Source organism: Ptychodera flava, chromosome 14 (genome assembly GCF_041260155.1).
Source record: "Ptychodera flava strain L36383 chromosome 14, AS_Pfla_20210202, whole genome shotgun sequence".
NCBI lineage: Eukaryota > Metazoa > Hemichordata > Enteropneusta > Ptychoderidae > Ptychodera > Ptychodera flava.
The window spans coordinates 6,570,055-6,586,038 of record NC_091941.1 but is presented as its reverse complement, the minus strand read 5'-3'; the positions used below and the strand labels follow the sequence as shown (position 1 = coordinate 6,586,038).

Here is a 15,984-nt window from a genome sequence, read left to right as displayed (position 1 = left end):
TTTGAGACAGAAACTTAAACGACTAAATTATAAGTTAATTACTGACGACAATATTTCTAAAAGCACTAGTGTGATTTGCCTCCAACCCTGTTACAAACTTTTTTTAAGAAAGTTAACTTTACAACCGTCGACTTTAACCCACCGACAATGGAAATCTCGAATACAATTTGTAATGGCAAACTCTAAATAATGAATACAGAAGGAGCATCGACATTTACTTGTTTCAGACTTTTTTATTCGAAGCCGATTGTGACGGACATATGAATTTAACTTCAAGTTGTAGACCATCTCGCAAGGTGAACTTTAAAGGGCTAGTGGCTGTAATTTTGATGATATTTTCACTATTTTTGTTTTTAATGTCAACTACACTTTCTGGTTCTAAGCCCGAAAGCATGCTGAGATATACAACATGCAACTTGTTCACTCAGCCTGTACATGTATAAATATAACTGCCTTGTTATTGTTGACAAATTACTTCTGGTCCGGACTAGAATTGAAGTGTTATAAATAACTGTGCATTTTACACCATTAGACGCAATTTTGACAAGCTAAGTAGTGGGTCTTTCAACATGCTTTTTGGTTTAGAACAACAACTTGCAGTTGACCCGGGAAAAATAGTGAAAAGCCATCAAAAGTTATGAACACTGAGTCAGACTCTTTAATTCAGTGTGTACAATGCGTGTGCATTGAACGTAGTAAAACAGCGGTACAACAAAAGCCAAAGTGAACGATTGAAATAAACACGATTTGAACTAATTTGGGATAATTGGATGGTGAAGTGATGTAGATGTAATCTGCAAATGTAAGCTCATCTGCTTTTCTTTTTAAGTTACTCACTTGTTTTTATGAGTAATTTGTAATATTGCAACATTCAGCAATAGAACACTTACACTTTTGAGAAATTTGAAAAAGATAAAGATCCAATTATACCAAATTAGTTCCAATCGTGTTAATAACAACCGTCATGATCCATCATGATCGACACTGCCGGCATTGTTCTTCAAATTAGTTCTACCTCTATAAAACAGACTTGAATATTTTAGGAAACATCCGTAAATCAAATGTTTCCAAGCGATTATTGACATTGGGAGCGCTAGTTGAACATAAGTACACATTCCGTAATAAAACACCGGCGATATTGGCAGGTCCACATTCCTTTGGTCGGCTGCTGTAAAGAGTTTCTTAAATTCATGATTATCAATTTGCCTTTGAATGTTTATTCTTAATGGAAGGTCATGACACACCTGTAGAACAACGGACCATGTTCCTCACAGCATTAATCAGAGCTTGTTAGAAAAAACCTTGATGATGAATGAATGAGTACAAATATGTTGAATCGTAACTAGTTTATTATAGGTCTAGTGATATTCAGCATTGTCAGACTGATGTCTTGAAGGATGGCTGACGCTTTACCGGGCAGTCGTTGTTTGTTGTGACAAATATAACCAAACATCCGTGTACATTATCAACTTCTTTGATTTATTATTATTTTTTTACGTATTGATCCGATTTCCGATGTGGGTGATAGAGGGTAACGGGCAGACTATTAGACCGGTACCAATTACCTTGATGCCAAGTATTTCTTTAAAACATATTCCCTTTCCATTCTAATAGCAAATTACATGTAAACGCACCTTTGGTATGACGATTGTACGATTTTAAATCCTGGACATGCCAAACTATCTCAAAGAAGGCATAATCAAACTAAGGATACTACATGATAAGTCTGTATAAACAATACCATCGTTTAATCAATTTGAAAGAAGTTGATTGATGATCCTAGTGAAAGGTACTGACTACGATGACCTTGGAATTTGCTGTGGCCGGGCAACTAGAAATGCAGTAAAAACAAAATGACGGACCCAATAGGAGTTCTCTGACCTGTGAAGTTTTCTTTGACTCATCTTCTGTTCTTTTTGTTTAAAATGTTCACCAAGAACAATCAATTAGTCCGAAATATCATCCTCATAGAACAGCAAATTCGATGTAAAGCTGCCCGAAACTTCTACGGTACAGGACTTGCACTCTTCGGTACAGGGCTTGCTTGAGGATCATTGCAGTCCACTGAAAACGTTGCAAACGCAGTCATCTTCCCATCATTTTGCAGGGATCTGGGTACCATATTGTATCCATACTAGTGGTATATCGAAGATAAGTTCTCAAAATAGGAAATTAGGAAACAATTCATTTGGACTACTAAAACTTCTGCATTGTCACTGGAAACAAGCATTCAGCCATGCTAATATCCCAGCACCCGAGAAAAGCACATATGCGTGGCAAAGAAGGTCTTTTATAAAATAAATGATTTATGAGAACACAAAGTTATAGCCAAGATACGGCCAAATATGTAAACAAAATAAAACTCGGTACGTCACAAAGAAAAATACAAATCAAGCAAAGTCCCTTTACCTTTCACAAAGATAATAAAAAATGTAATGCAGGGGAAAGGGAAAAGTGAAAAGATGTTTAAAAGGACCAGGAACCCGTAATTCCATCGTCATTTACTGAAACAGTTAAATTCCAAAGTGATGGTTGAAGTCATTAGGCTACGAAGTTCAACGCAATGATTTCGTATTGGAGTAGCTTTGGCAGATAGCTGATTATTTTCTTGTCTCTTCTGCATGTACACTGTATCTATAACTGCATCAGGAAGGTCATAAACACTGCGGCATCCGATTTGCTGGGCTTGGTTACTGAATCTCCTCTATGTCACCATGGCTAGGGTGTATCATTTTCGGGGCTTTCCTCACTCTCCTTGATTTGACTTTGTAGTGATTTGTTGATGTATTTTACTGTGAGTACACGCATCAACTGCAATGAAAATTTGTTGAGAAAATAAGATTTTAAGCATTCCTTTAAGTGTATCGGAACAAACGAACAGCAGATGTAAACTGAAAATGCTCCTGCCCTTCGGTATATAATATTTTCGCAGTTGTATTCACATGCAATTATATGCCCATGTCTTTCAATTAACATCACTAGCATAGATCATCAAAGTTGATGAAGCCCTTCCCAAGAAATGACGATCAAATTTGATGCACCCATTACCGCGACAAAGGTAAATTTCAGAAATTCGTTAAAATATTCAGATTATCAGTTATTTGCTATAAGCAGTACCCGTACTATGTTTTATCAAAATTCTGTGCCGTCACAATTGAATTTTTGTATACCTTTCATTAAAAGTATCAATAGTGTGCAAACAATAGGCTGCCTTTGAGCCATTAAATGTTTTTCACTGCTTTTGTACCACGTAAGCTAAAATAGTAGACTGTTCCAATGTTGGTAGGAACATTCAATCTTGGAACTTACTTCATTGTATGTTAGCTGTTCTTCCAGTTTGCGAGACTGAAGGTTTAGTTCGCAGCTTTCTGGACCCTTAAAGGAGTATGAGAAGGAAATATGTGACGTTTATTGCTGTTAGTGTGGAGACATTATAACTGATCGCACAATTTTAAACAAGCGACCTAGCGGCCGATATAGCTCCGCTGTGTTTATGTAGAGAATAACTATTTTGACACATGTTGATGAAGAAGGTGGAAATCTTTGATAGCTCAAAGCAGTGGCTAGAAAAAAGCGGCTAAAATAGCTGCAAAAATACACAATTGAAGATTTCATCATACTGGAATATATCAGATCGGATCATCCCTAAGAACATGTCAACCAAAGCTATCTGATGAGTAGTTTTTTGAGAATAAAATTTTCTGACCAAAAATGGCAACAATTGCCCCAAAAATAAAAATTGCAGATTTCATCATAATTTCAAAAGATCAAATTTAGTTCATCTATAGAAACCTGTATACCAAATTTCAAAGCTGTTAGACCAGTACTTTTTGAGAAACACATTTTTTGACCAAAAATGGAAAAAATTGCCCCAAAATTACAAAATTACAGATTTCATCATAATTTCAATCGATAACATTAAGATGATCTGTAGAAACCTGTATACCAAATTGCAAAGCTATCAGATGAGCAATTTTGGGAATACACATTTTTTGACCAAAAATGGAAAAAATTGCCCCAAAAATACAAAATTACAGATTTCATCAGAAATTCAATATATTACTTGGCTCATCTGTAGAAACCTGTATACCAAATTTCAATGCTATCAGACCAGTACTTTTTGAGAAACACATTTTTTGACCAAAAATGGAAAAAATTGCCCCAAAAATACAAAATTACAGATTTCATCAGAAATTCAATATATATTACTTAGCTCATCTGTAGAAACCTGTATACCAAATTTCAATGCTATCAGACCAGTACTTTTTGAGAAACACATTTTTTGACCAAAAATGGAAAAAATTGCCCCCAAATTACAAAATTGCAGATTTCATCATTATTTCAATAGATAACATTAAGGTGATCTGTAGAAACCTGTATACCAAATTGCAAAGCTATCAGATGAGCAATTTTTGGGAATACACATTTTTTGACCAAAAATGGCAAAAATTGCCCCAAAATTACAAAATTGCAGATTTCATCATAATTTCAATAAATATCATTTAGTTCATCTGTAGGAACCTGCATACCAAATTTCAAAGCTATCAGATAAGTAGTTTTGGAAATACACATTTTTTGACCAAAATTGGCAAAAATTGCCTTAAAAATGCAAATTTGCATATTTCTGCACAATTTGAACAAATCTGAAATAGATCATCCCTAGGGACATATGTACCGAATATAAAAGCTATCTGACCGGTAGTTTTTAAGTAGAAGATTTTTAAAGATTTTTTTACCAAAAATGACAAAAATTGCCTTAAAAATACAAATATGCAAATTTCACCACATTTTGATGAAATCTGACTGAAGTCACCCTAATAAAGTTTATATCAAATTTCAAAGCAATCGGACAAGCGGTTTCAGAGAAGGAGATTTTTTTACCAAAAACACCAAAAATTGCCCCAAAAATATGTAAATTTCACCACGATTTGAACAAACTTAAGTGAGGTCACCCCAAGTGAACTGCATATAAAATTTCAAAGCAATCGGACTTGCGGTTTCAGAGGATAAGGCAATTGTTGACGGACGACGACGGACGACGACGGACGACGACGGACGACGGACGACGACGGAAAATCAACCTATTTGATAAGCTCCGCGTCGCTGACAGCGGAGCTAAAAAGGCGAGTGTTATTGAAACTTATCAAGTTTGATATTATGGTACGACTACTCTATTTGCTATCAACAGTATCTGACTCAATCCAGAATGTCTATCAAGAATACAAGAATATCTCCCTTCTCAGATGTCCTAATTGTACTGATTAGTTATTGGTCCAGCTGTGAATACGAAGCGATGCTGGGTGTATCGATCGCGCTCGGGTCAAGGGCGATGAACCTTGACCCGAGCACGATCGATACGCCACAACACCGTGTATGGCGCGTATTCAAGGCCAAATTGAACTCAAGTTTTGACTCATACAAGTCGCATTTTCAACTTTCGAACACCTATTTTTGACTACCTCCCATTTTGCACTTGAAGTCGCATTTTCAACTTCGAAATCCCATTTTTAATAGCTTCCATTTTTGACTCGTCGTCGCGTCATATTCAACGTTCATACCCACAATTGTCGAACTCCCATTTTTCACTGGAAGCCGCATCACCGACGCTTTTCTTAGCGCTTAGCTTTTCTTAGGCATACCTCAGTTGTTTCATTACAGTTAGCCACGTTTTCCTTCTGGCCAGCTACGCCAGAACGCGTAATAGATACTTCACGTGATGTTATCGGATTATTGGAGTTATTCCTGAGTGATAGTCCAGAGGGTCCACTAGAAACGCACGAGCTGAACCACACGCTCATCAAACATTCCGATCGCACTTAACTGTGGGAAAAGTCCAGTAAGTCTATCTCTGACACCTATGTGACACATCTCCTCGTCTGTCAGGCTTGTCAAGGTCATATAAAAGTCTTGACAAACTGCCAATAGCGTGGTCACCACGTGTTTGGGACTCCCTAACGAAGTGATGAGTAACTTCATGTAAAATGAAACCTTCCAATTTTGCTTGTCGCGTTTGACTGTTCGTATGCTAATTTTTTGCTTGTGCTAGTTTGCTAGTATTGTAGGGGAGCTCTATAAGCCAAAAATGGTAGTTAGTCCGAAAATGAGAGTTCGAAAGTTGAAAAAGTGAATACGGGTCCAAAATGGGAGTTAGTAGTGAAAACGTTAGTCACAAATAAGAGTTTGAAAAGATGAAAATGAGACTACGAGTCCTAAATGGGAGTTCGTAAAAATGAGAATTCGAAAGTTGAAAGTTGAAACTTCGTATGTAAAATGCGAGTTAGTCAAAAATGGTAGTTTGTAAAAATGAGAGTTCGAAACTTAAAAGTGCGACTTCGAGTCCAAAGAGGGAGTTAGTCAAAAATGGGAGTCAGGCCAAATTGAGAGTTCGAAAGTTGATTGCACGCAATACACCTCGCACCGCTGCGTATTCACAGATGCAGTTATTGTTCATACTTAGCAAATGAGTAAAGTTGCCTATCCAAAGTAGCATAGCCTGCTTTACCTGTGGCGTGTCTCCCGCTTGTTGTCCACTCGCTCTACGTGTTAATCCTATCAATCGTTTCGCAATGCCCTTCATACACATAAATGTCGGTATAAGGTTATATGGAGCTGGTAACACCGGTCCTCTGATGAACTCCATCCAAATCTTTGTACGGGCAAACTTCCATTCGATGTCGATATTTTCCTAGGGAATTAAGATGTCGAAGTAGGATTAATGTACATATTGTCAAATTAACCATTTTCTATATTGCAATTGTTCAAAATCTGTTACACATCGACAATAACTTAATTTTTCATTCGAAGCAGTGTTGCATCTAAGGGCTGGTAAGCAAACATGCTGCATCGGTAAAATAAAGGTTAAGTTCTTGAAATTGCTCTTCCTTTGGTGTCCTTTTCCCTCCCAAATATTTATTTAGCAACATCTCATCGCAGCTTGACTGCTTCATGGGCTGCTCCCTTTCAGTTGGCCAACCAGTCATAGGACAAAATGTCGCGCTTCTTCGACTTTTCAGTCTGAAACACGTACTTTGGTTGTACAATGTAATTTTTGAGTAGAATTTATTGCACTTTGACAAACCAAATAGTTTTGCATACTTCTGAACGAATGGCTGTGGCGTTATTCATATACAGCTTATGGACTACGACCATTCACTTTGCCAATTTTTTTTATCAAAAGCTAATTTCTCGACTTTCTATATAGCGAAGTTGAGATCCTTTTGTCCGTAATATGGCCACTTGTTTGAAGATTGAAAACGAGACCATTATACAGTGTCATGTACAAAGCATGTACTTGAACTCCACAAGAGGGCAACTAAGCCATACAGGGTAATGATATCTGGCAGACGATCTTGCATTCTACAGAAATTCAAATAGCCGTAATCATGAACTTGAAACGGTTTTGAATTTTCTTGTTTACATTGGAATATTACATGCCATCACAACATTTAAGATGCCTAGAAAAATAATGCTGAGAGTGATTGGTATGAAAATTAGTGTGATAGGCACATTAACAACCCTTGTTATTTTAGAAATTTGAATACTTAAAGGACAAAGTCGGCCATTTTTCATGAATTTTGTTTGATGCAAGATACTACTTATATTGTTTGACATGTTGAAAGATACTGAATAGATGGGCGATCATGTATATATTCGACCCCGATTTTAGACAAATTAAATGAAACCATGTCGAAAATAAATTAATGGTCATGACCATTAATTCATTTTCGCCATGGTTTCATGTATCGTGTCTGAAGCCAGCGTCGAATATATGCATGGTCACCCATTCATTCAGTATTTTTCAACATGTCAAACAATATAAGTAGTATCTCTTATCAAACAAAATTCATGAAAAATGGCCGACTGTGTCCCTTTAACAAACATTTACCCTCACCTGTATCCTTGTAAAAGTGTCTGACATCATTGCAACGCAGAGGTTTACCAATATCAGAATTGTCAAAAAACAAAACAGTACTAGGAGAACGTTGCCCACGGCTGTTGGTTCTGGCATATAAAATGTATCCTCGCTATCTTCTCTGTCCACCGTTCCATTACTGTAGACCCAGCCATAGGCTTTCAAATCTTCACTGGCCTCCTTTCCAAATATTGACCAGATCAAGGTCATTATATTTTGATGGAGACTGTAAAGGTAGACGCCAAAACCAAAAGTGAATACAACTTTTTAAGACTGATATATCATTTACATTTACAAAAGCTTTTTTGGCAGGTATCACAAGCTGGTAGATAAATACAATATCTCTCTTCGACAAATGATCACTGAATGCATCAGTGACATTGGGCCTTAGTTGGTGACCACTACCTATTTGACTTACAGATTGATATATGGCGGGTGCCACATGTGGGGCAGGATGCACTTACTATTTTCGAAACACCTTACATCACTTCTTGGTCTTTCGGCTGGAGGTCCATAATCCGTGACAAATTGCGTCCACCCCTTCTGATGTCGTGATTCTTGATATATCATATTCTAAAACACTTGTTTTGACATTTCCGATTTGAAATTTCGATGATCTAAGTCGTGAAAATGTCCCAGTCCTCAAACGTTCATAGTGGATAAAACAGAAGGCAGATGCAAGACATCCTTCTTTTTATATATATCAATACAACTGCACCAGACTTTAAATCAAATAAGTCAAAACGTCGTTTAAGCGTGACCAATTGCGTCCAGGTGATGTGTCATATTTCAGCTGTTCTGGGCTATCATCGGGGTAACTATATAATTGAGCACATTGCTTTTATTCCTTCTGGCCTATACAAATTTAAAATTCAATAAGGCCAACTCTTAATCGGTTCTTGCATGTGAGTTTGACCCAAAGCGCCCTCTATCGTTAGTTTGATGGAAACGGGGCAGAATACAGGGCCATCATCTTGCTAGAAAGGCTTTGCTACAGAGTGAGATTGTTTAATGTTTTTGATCGTTATTATTGCTTTCCCTTCGCGTAATAGGAGATCTCTATACGCAGTATATACGATGATGGGATTCTTCACTGGCATTGTTATATGGGCGACAATTTTCCTGCTGTATCCATCAGAAAACAACACATGCGTGACCCCAAAATAAACCAACTTTTCATTTTGGTTGATATGAAGCTTATGTCCATGATAGGGTGAAAAATATGGAATCGGATTCAACTGGCGAACAGTATTATTTTGTCGCTGATGATGATACGTCGGGTTCACACGCTTCAAGCTTTGTTGAATGCGGTATCTCCCCTCGTGTACTCCTCTAGCTCGGAGCAACCCAGTCATAGTTTTCTTTCCGTATGACGGGCCTACTTCCGCCACAGCTCTCGCAACTTCTTCGTCAAGTTCCTCGGGTGTTCAGCGATGAATATCATGTCTTTTACGGAAACGGCGCACACTCCTTCCAGATATCCCAGTAATACCATGATATTTTGTTTGTAATAAAATACTGACATCACGATGGGTGCGTCTAGAATGAATGAGTGATCTGACCTCGTCTTTGAAATAAGATTTTCCATCTCCATGATCATCGGCTGCATCACGGTCTGTCTCAGTTCGTTTCAAAATTAGTTGATGAGGGTTGTTGCTTTCACCCGATCAAAATATAGAACGAATTGGCAGATTGTTTCTAGTTATAAAAATGGCAAATAAAGGAGTGTTACATTGAGTTTAATTTGACAATCTGCAGTGTACTTAAAATGTAAACATTATAAAACAAAACAAATGAGTAGAAAAACTCTCAGACAGTATCAAAATAGTTAAGTCACCAAGACTTCCTTGCTTCTATTGAAAAGAAACGTTTCTTCATCCAGCGATCCAGGACAAATAGAACCGTTGATACTGACTAATAAAATATGAGTGATAGGTTCATACAATCATTCGCACAGTAGACCATGGGAAAGAAATGGTAACAATCAAAACACACCGGTAATAATCTCACAAAGTTACAAAGTGTAACAATCATTATTTCAGAACCGTAGCCCTGCAATGTGGTGCCAGTTTCGATCAAAATAAACGAAAGAGGGCGCACGCCCCTTGGGTCAAACTCACATGCAAAAACCGATTAAGAGTTGGCCTTATTGAATGTTAAATTTGTATAGGGCAGAAGGAATAAACGCAATGTGCCCAGTGATATAGTTACCCCGATGATTGCCCAGAACAGCTGAAAGATGACACATCATCTGGATGCGATTGTTCACGCTAAAACGACGTTTTGACTTATTTGATTTAAAGTCTGGTGCCGTTGTATTTGGATAAATGAAAAAAAGGATGTCTTTCATCTTCCTTCTGTTTTATTCACTCTGAACGTTTGGAGGACTGTGGCATTATCGTGACTTAGCTCATCGAAATTTCAAATCGTAAATGTCAAAACAAGTGTTTTAGAATATGATATATCAAGAATCACGACATCAGAAGGGGTGGACGCAATTTGTCATGGATTGTCCATATAACTTTCTTTCATGAATTTGACTTTGTTGTGTGTACCGGTGATTTACTGTCTGCTCTGTGCTGCTTTGTGTTTATTACGAATTACGTATTACGAATTTTGACCTAGTGTTATCGGATAATAGATTGGTATGATTGCGATTATTTAATTGATAGCGTTGGCCTTACTGGTCATATAAAGGGCACAATATATAAACGTAACACAGACAGCGTGGCACACAAATATGCTGCTGCTACTACTTAGTCTATAATCTGAACCTGTTAAGAAGCAGTAGTAAAAGAAAGTGTGTCTTGTAGATCAAAATAAGAAAGAAGATATGAAAAAATGCTTACATGCCAAATTTGTTTGGGATAGCATTCCCTTGATCGTCACGCCCATTGGTATACAATCCGTAGTAATTTGTGAACAAACCAGCAGCAAATGATATTGCCACAACAAGAAAGAGACAGACGAAAGTAAAAACATCTGACATCATCTGCGTAAAGCTCAAGAGCATAGAGCCAAGATTGTTTTGGAGATACAAGAACTGGAGAGCTCGCAGAAAAGCACAGGTGAAGCAAATCGCGTACATGCTGACTGCAATTTCCATTAAATAACCTATGAGATAGTTTAATTCAGAGCTTAGAAGAAAGAAGATGCTTGGCATGTTAATGATAAACACAAGAAGTACACCAACATCGAATGTGTTCCACGGGTCGTTCACATATCTCCGGATGCCGTGGTGAATTGCTTGCTCTATCTCCCAGAAAACCAGGCCCGCGACCCATAACGGAAGTATGTTCGAGACTACGTCAAGAATACGAAGGTTCTCTGACGTTGCAATCAGAGCAATGGCTGCTAGGAAAATAGCGTATGAAAAAAGATACATAACAAGTCTACACTTAGGGGACTTAATGAAACCAGACAGAGGCGAACAAGGAACAAAAATGTGCATTATTGCTAAGAAGGGCTGCAGCATTCCACAAACAGTGAACAAAAATAAAAAATAGATAAACTGCCAAGCTATGCCATCTTTGTTGGACCATTCCGGCTGTCCGCTCATCCAGACAGCGCGGAGTACATGTTGAGTGTATGGATGGCCGATAAACTGTAAAAGTAAAGAGAATTGACATTGACTGTTATTCTGTCTTTATTCCTTTACCATTCTCAGATTAATGAGATAAACGCTATACTTAATTTCCTAAGTCACACAACAACAGTCATATGGGGTTTAAAGTTTAGAGGTGCTAAGAATCTCTCAGATAGTAGATCGCTCAGAGAGGATTAAACTTTTATGATGCGATATGAATTCGACAAATTGGACACAGTACAAATCAAACCAAGAATAACTCCCACATTGTTTACATGGATTCTTTGAATTTAATTATCAATAATGTGACTGAGCTATATATCATTATACCTAATCTGTGAAATTTGTAAGTGAGACAAATTTTTACATTTGGCTCGGTAATTAATATAGAACAACATATGCAAATTATGAAATATGATTTACGAACGCTATTATAAATATTTATTTCATTATCTATATTTATAAACACCGAATTTTGTTTATTTTGGGTAAACTTACTTTCTTCTGTTCTGTTTCAAGGGCCTCAAGAGCTGTCACCATGCCGTGTCTTTTCCAACTTATTGTTTTCGATTTTCCAGATCCATGAAGCAAGATCAACACCTGTTCACTGTTCTTGCACAGCCGTAAAAGTTCCACCGTGAAATCTTCCAAGCGAGTAGCAAGATCTAAGTATGCTTCCTGTGTATGTATGTATCGAATACAGAAAAAAGTGACATCGTCAAATTCCTCAAAGAAAGAGAAATAGGCGAAAACAAAAAGTAATCTAGGCAATCATTGCATTAATCGAAACATTCCAGTTCACATAAGCATTATTTTATATAAACTGATGAAAACCATTGTCTTGTCTGGTACGTTAATATTACCAGTCAAAATCTAAGACAGACATTAAAGCCTCACTAGCTGTAACTCTTGAAATTTGTTGACCTGAAAATTTCTTCCTATTCTCTCCTGGTTTTCTCAGAATTCTACCTCAAGGGATATGAGCTTTTACTGCATTAGGAATATATGACATTACATTTTACAATGTAAACAGAACACTGTGAAAACATTCATTCCTATGCATTACATTGGACCACTTTATGCAGTTTATGTGAAGATTTCAGTTTAGATATGAACAGTATCCACGGTTTTTGCTCTTTAGCATGGGGCTGCGATTTAATGTTTGGGCAAACATTTAATCGCACTGAAATCTTTATCTTGTTCAAAAATGCATTTTCAGCCCCGGCTGGTAGTTGATAACAAGTGTATACACATCTAAATTAGTACATTCTCGACAGCTTATTTTAGTTTGAAAGTAAAATTATAAAAATAACAAAAGATACAGCTAGTGGGGCTTTAAGGTAAGTAACGAACGAGTTCTTTAAAGAAAAATCCTGGCCGGAGCATTTAGTAAGTGCAACCCTTGGTTTAAAAAGTGTTATTACACCTCATGCAGGTACTGTGATTGGCTGAGCTTCACTCACGTAATATAGAACAAAAATGATAGAACTTGGCTTTGGCAATATATCCCTGTCGCGTGCGCTGATATAGCCCAGTCGCGAGCACTGTTATTTAAATAATAACACATTAGAGCGAGGGCAAGATCACGATTTATTGCCTGCCCAAGGGATGGTGGTCATGATCGAAATATTGATGGCATCATCAATATTTCGATCATGACCACCAGCCCGAGGGCAGGCAAAAAATCGTGATCTTGCCCTAGCTCTCATGTGTTATTATTTTTATTACACCGAACAAACTTCTTCGAGTACAGTTCGCCTTTCTGCATGAGTCCGGACCTCAGCGTAAAATGTTGTCAGTGCCAAGTATAAGGTTGCCGCTGAAAGTTTGCCGATCTCCTCGGTGGCGTATCCAACTTTGTTGCTTGCATAGTCGCTGAACACAGAAATTGCATTCCTTGTTGCTATTTTCGTTCGTTTGCTGTTTACTTGCATCAAAATATCGTCTAACTGTGCCGGTGACAGCTCTGCATAAGGTTTCGCAGCCATAGTTGCCGACTGCAAGTAGGCCTACAAGCGAACGACAATTTGTTACGCGCAGAAAGGTTGCGCAGTAAGTAAACTGACGTCATCCATGTAATATCAAATGCAGAGGGCATCATCAAGTTCGCAGAGGGCATCATCACGTTCGCAGAGGGCATCATCACGTTCTTTTACATGTCACGTGAGTCGTGTTTAACCAATGGCAGTGCACGCTGAATGAGTGAGGTGTAATAAAGCCCGCTAACACGTTCTGGAATACGTGACGCGTCCTTTCTGCACGTACAACATCATCGCGTACATTTGCTTGGTATTTTCTGTAAAGCATTATTACACCTCACTCATTCAGCGTGCACTGCCATTGGTTAAACACGACTCACGTGACATGTAAAAGAACGTGATGATGCCCTCTGCGAACTTGATGATACCCTCTGCATTTGATATTACATGGATGACGTCATTTTGCTTACTGCGCATCCTTTCTGCGCAAAACAAATTGTCGTTCGCTTGTACTTGCTACTATCGCGGCGAAACGTCATGCAGAACTGTCACCGGCACAGTTAGACGATATTTTGATGCAAGTAAACAGCAAACGAACGAAAATAGCAACAAGGAATGCAATTTCTGTGTTCAGCTATGCAAGCAACAAATTTGGATACGCCACCGTGGAGATCGGCAAACTTTCAGCGGCAACCCTGGACTCGGCACTGACAAGTTACGCTGAGGTCCGGACTCAGAAAGGCGAACTGTACTCGAAGAAGTCTTTGTGTTTTTGTGTCTTTGCATGTTTGCTTGTTCGGTGTAATAAAAATAATAACACATGAGAGCTAGGGCAATATCACGATTTATTGCCTGCCCAAGGGATGGTGGTCATGATCGAAATATCGGGCATCATCAATATTTCGATCATGACCACCATCCCTTGGGCAGGCAATAAATCGTGATATTGCCCTCGCTCTCATGTGTTATTCTTTAAATGGCTTTCGAAAAGGTACAAGAAACTAGCTCGACCTGAAGTACACGACGACGCTTTGACAACACCGCAGTCGTTCACATATTCTTCTTTTTCGGGTGTTTGTGGTGTGAACTTTGTGTAAACCAGTAGCTTGGAAGTGTGATGGACTGTGGTCGAGTTGATTGAAATGTTCTTAGACTGGGGTGGGTTTACGACTGCGGATTGTGTATATGTGTTCGTATATTCGTCTTTGAGTTCCCTTTTCGTATTGTTTTGAACATTTTTGGCAGGTAATAATGTAAATGAGATTACGGGTGTTGCACGAGATTTTACCGATGTGAACAAAAATACATTGTAGAAATTGACACACTCACACCCAAGGGCATTAACCAAAGAGAAGGATAAAGCTACTTTCCCGCGTTTCAACTTCCCCTTTTCCAACCACTTAGGGGACCCCTTAGTTCAGACCTTTTTTTCCGTCTTAGGAGTCCCTTCACCATGAACTTGCTCATTCCGACCCTCCACTTCAGCTGGTACAGTTCCACTCTCCGCACCCAGGTCAGTTTCATTCCATTGTACCTTTGTTTCAACCACCATTCTTGTTTCAAAAGGCTTATTGATCTTTAATTTTAGTCATAGCGCTTTTCACTGTTTTTTATCACTACTGATTTTAATTTCGTTCCTTACAACTGTAGTTGTGCTGTTTTCACTCACTGTAATTCCAGTTTTCACAAGTATTGTAATTCTCATTTTATTTCGTTTTTACTCTCAGTTTACTTTTTATCAGCCCGATTTTTACTTCTGTTTGTGCTCATTTTTATTTGTCAGCTTTTGCCCTGAAGAAGGCAACTTGTGTGTTGCCGAAACGTCGGTATTTTTAAATAAAGATCATTAGAAGACAAGGAGTACTGGTTGAACTGCCTTCTTTATTAATTTATCTATGCCATGATCCTGGTGTGTTCCCGCACTCTACGTGTTGCTTCTATGGTTGTAGTTGGACTGACTCTTTTTAGAACACTCTAGACGTCAATTTAAGTTGACCTTCAAGTTCTTTGACTGCATTCTTAGCAAAGTTTCGAAAACAAAAGTGTTTGTTCGGTGTAATAAAATTAATAACACACGACAGCACAGGCAAGATCACGACTTGTTGCATGCCCTCGGGCTGGTGCTCATGACGGTAATATTGATGATACCCTCGCCTTCGGCTCGGGCATCATCAATATTACTGTCATGAGTACCATCCCTTGGGCGGGCAACAAATCGTGAACTTGGCCCTTGCTAGGGTGTGTTATAATTTAATTCTTATGCGTAATATTCACCCTGTTGACACTATTAACTCCGCGAACTTGTCCAATGATACGCATCTTCTTCGACAACCGAAAGGCCGAGAGTAGAGGATTATCACTTGTCAAAACGATGTACGCAGGACTGCAGAGTGCACGGTATATTCTCAAAAGCGACAACCCAAATGCCGTTGTATCACCTAAGTTGAAGAAAGCTGATAGTGTCATAATTAGCCTAAGCTGGTATTTAACAGTTGGGTATTTGATTT

At 38.2% G+C, this 15,984-nt stretch overlaps 1 protein-coding gene across 2 annotated transcripts in view; it reads right to left on the bottom strand.

Annotated features, from left to right (window-relative positions):
• Nucleotides 1–1,458: 1,458 nt before the first annotated feature.
• The window catches only part of LOC139149109 (short transient receptor potential channel 3-like), a 39,729-nt gene continuing 25,203 nt past the window's right edge, over nucleotides 1,459–15,984 (bottom strand). The window contains exons 4-10 of one of the 2 annotated variants that reach the window (XM_070720665.1): nucleotides 15,752–15,930; nucleotides 11,997–12,176; nucleotides 10,762–11,516; nucleotides 7,892–8,138; nucleotides 6,503–6,685; nucleotides 3,310–3,375; nucleotides 1,459–2,811 (exon numbers count right to left, since the gene is read on the bottom strand). In XM_070720665.1, the coding sequence (XP_070576766.1) occupies nucleotides 2,719–2,811; nucleotides 3,310–3,375; nucleotides 6,503–6,685; nucleotides 7,892–8,138; nucleotides 10,762–11,516; nucleotides 11,997–12,176; nucleotides 15,752–15,930 (1,703 nt within the window). In that variant the 3' untranslated portion in view covers nucleotides 1,459–2,718. The remainder of the gene's footprint in view (nucleotides 2,812–3,309; nucleotides 3,376–6,502; nucleotides 6,686–7,891; nucleotides 8,139–10,761; nucleotides 11,517–11,996; nucleotides 12,177–15,751; nucleotides 15,931–15,984) is intronic. The other variant, XM_070720666.1, reaches the window with a different exon arrangement.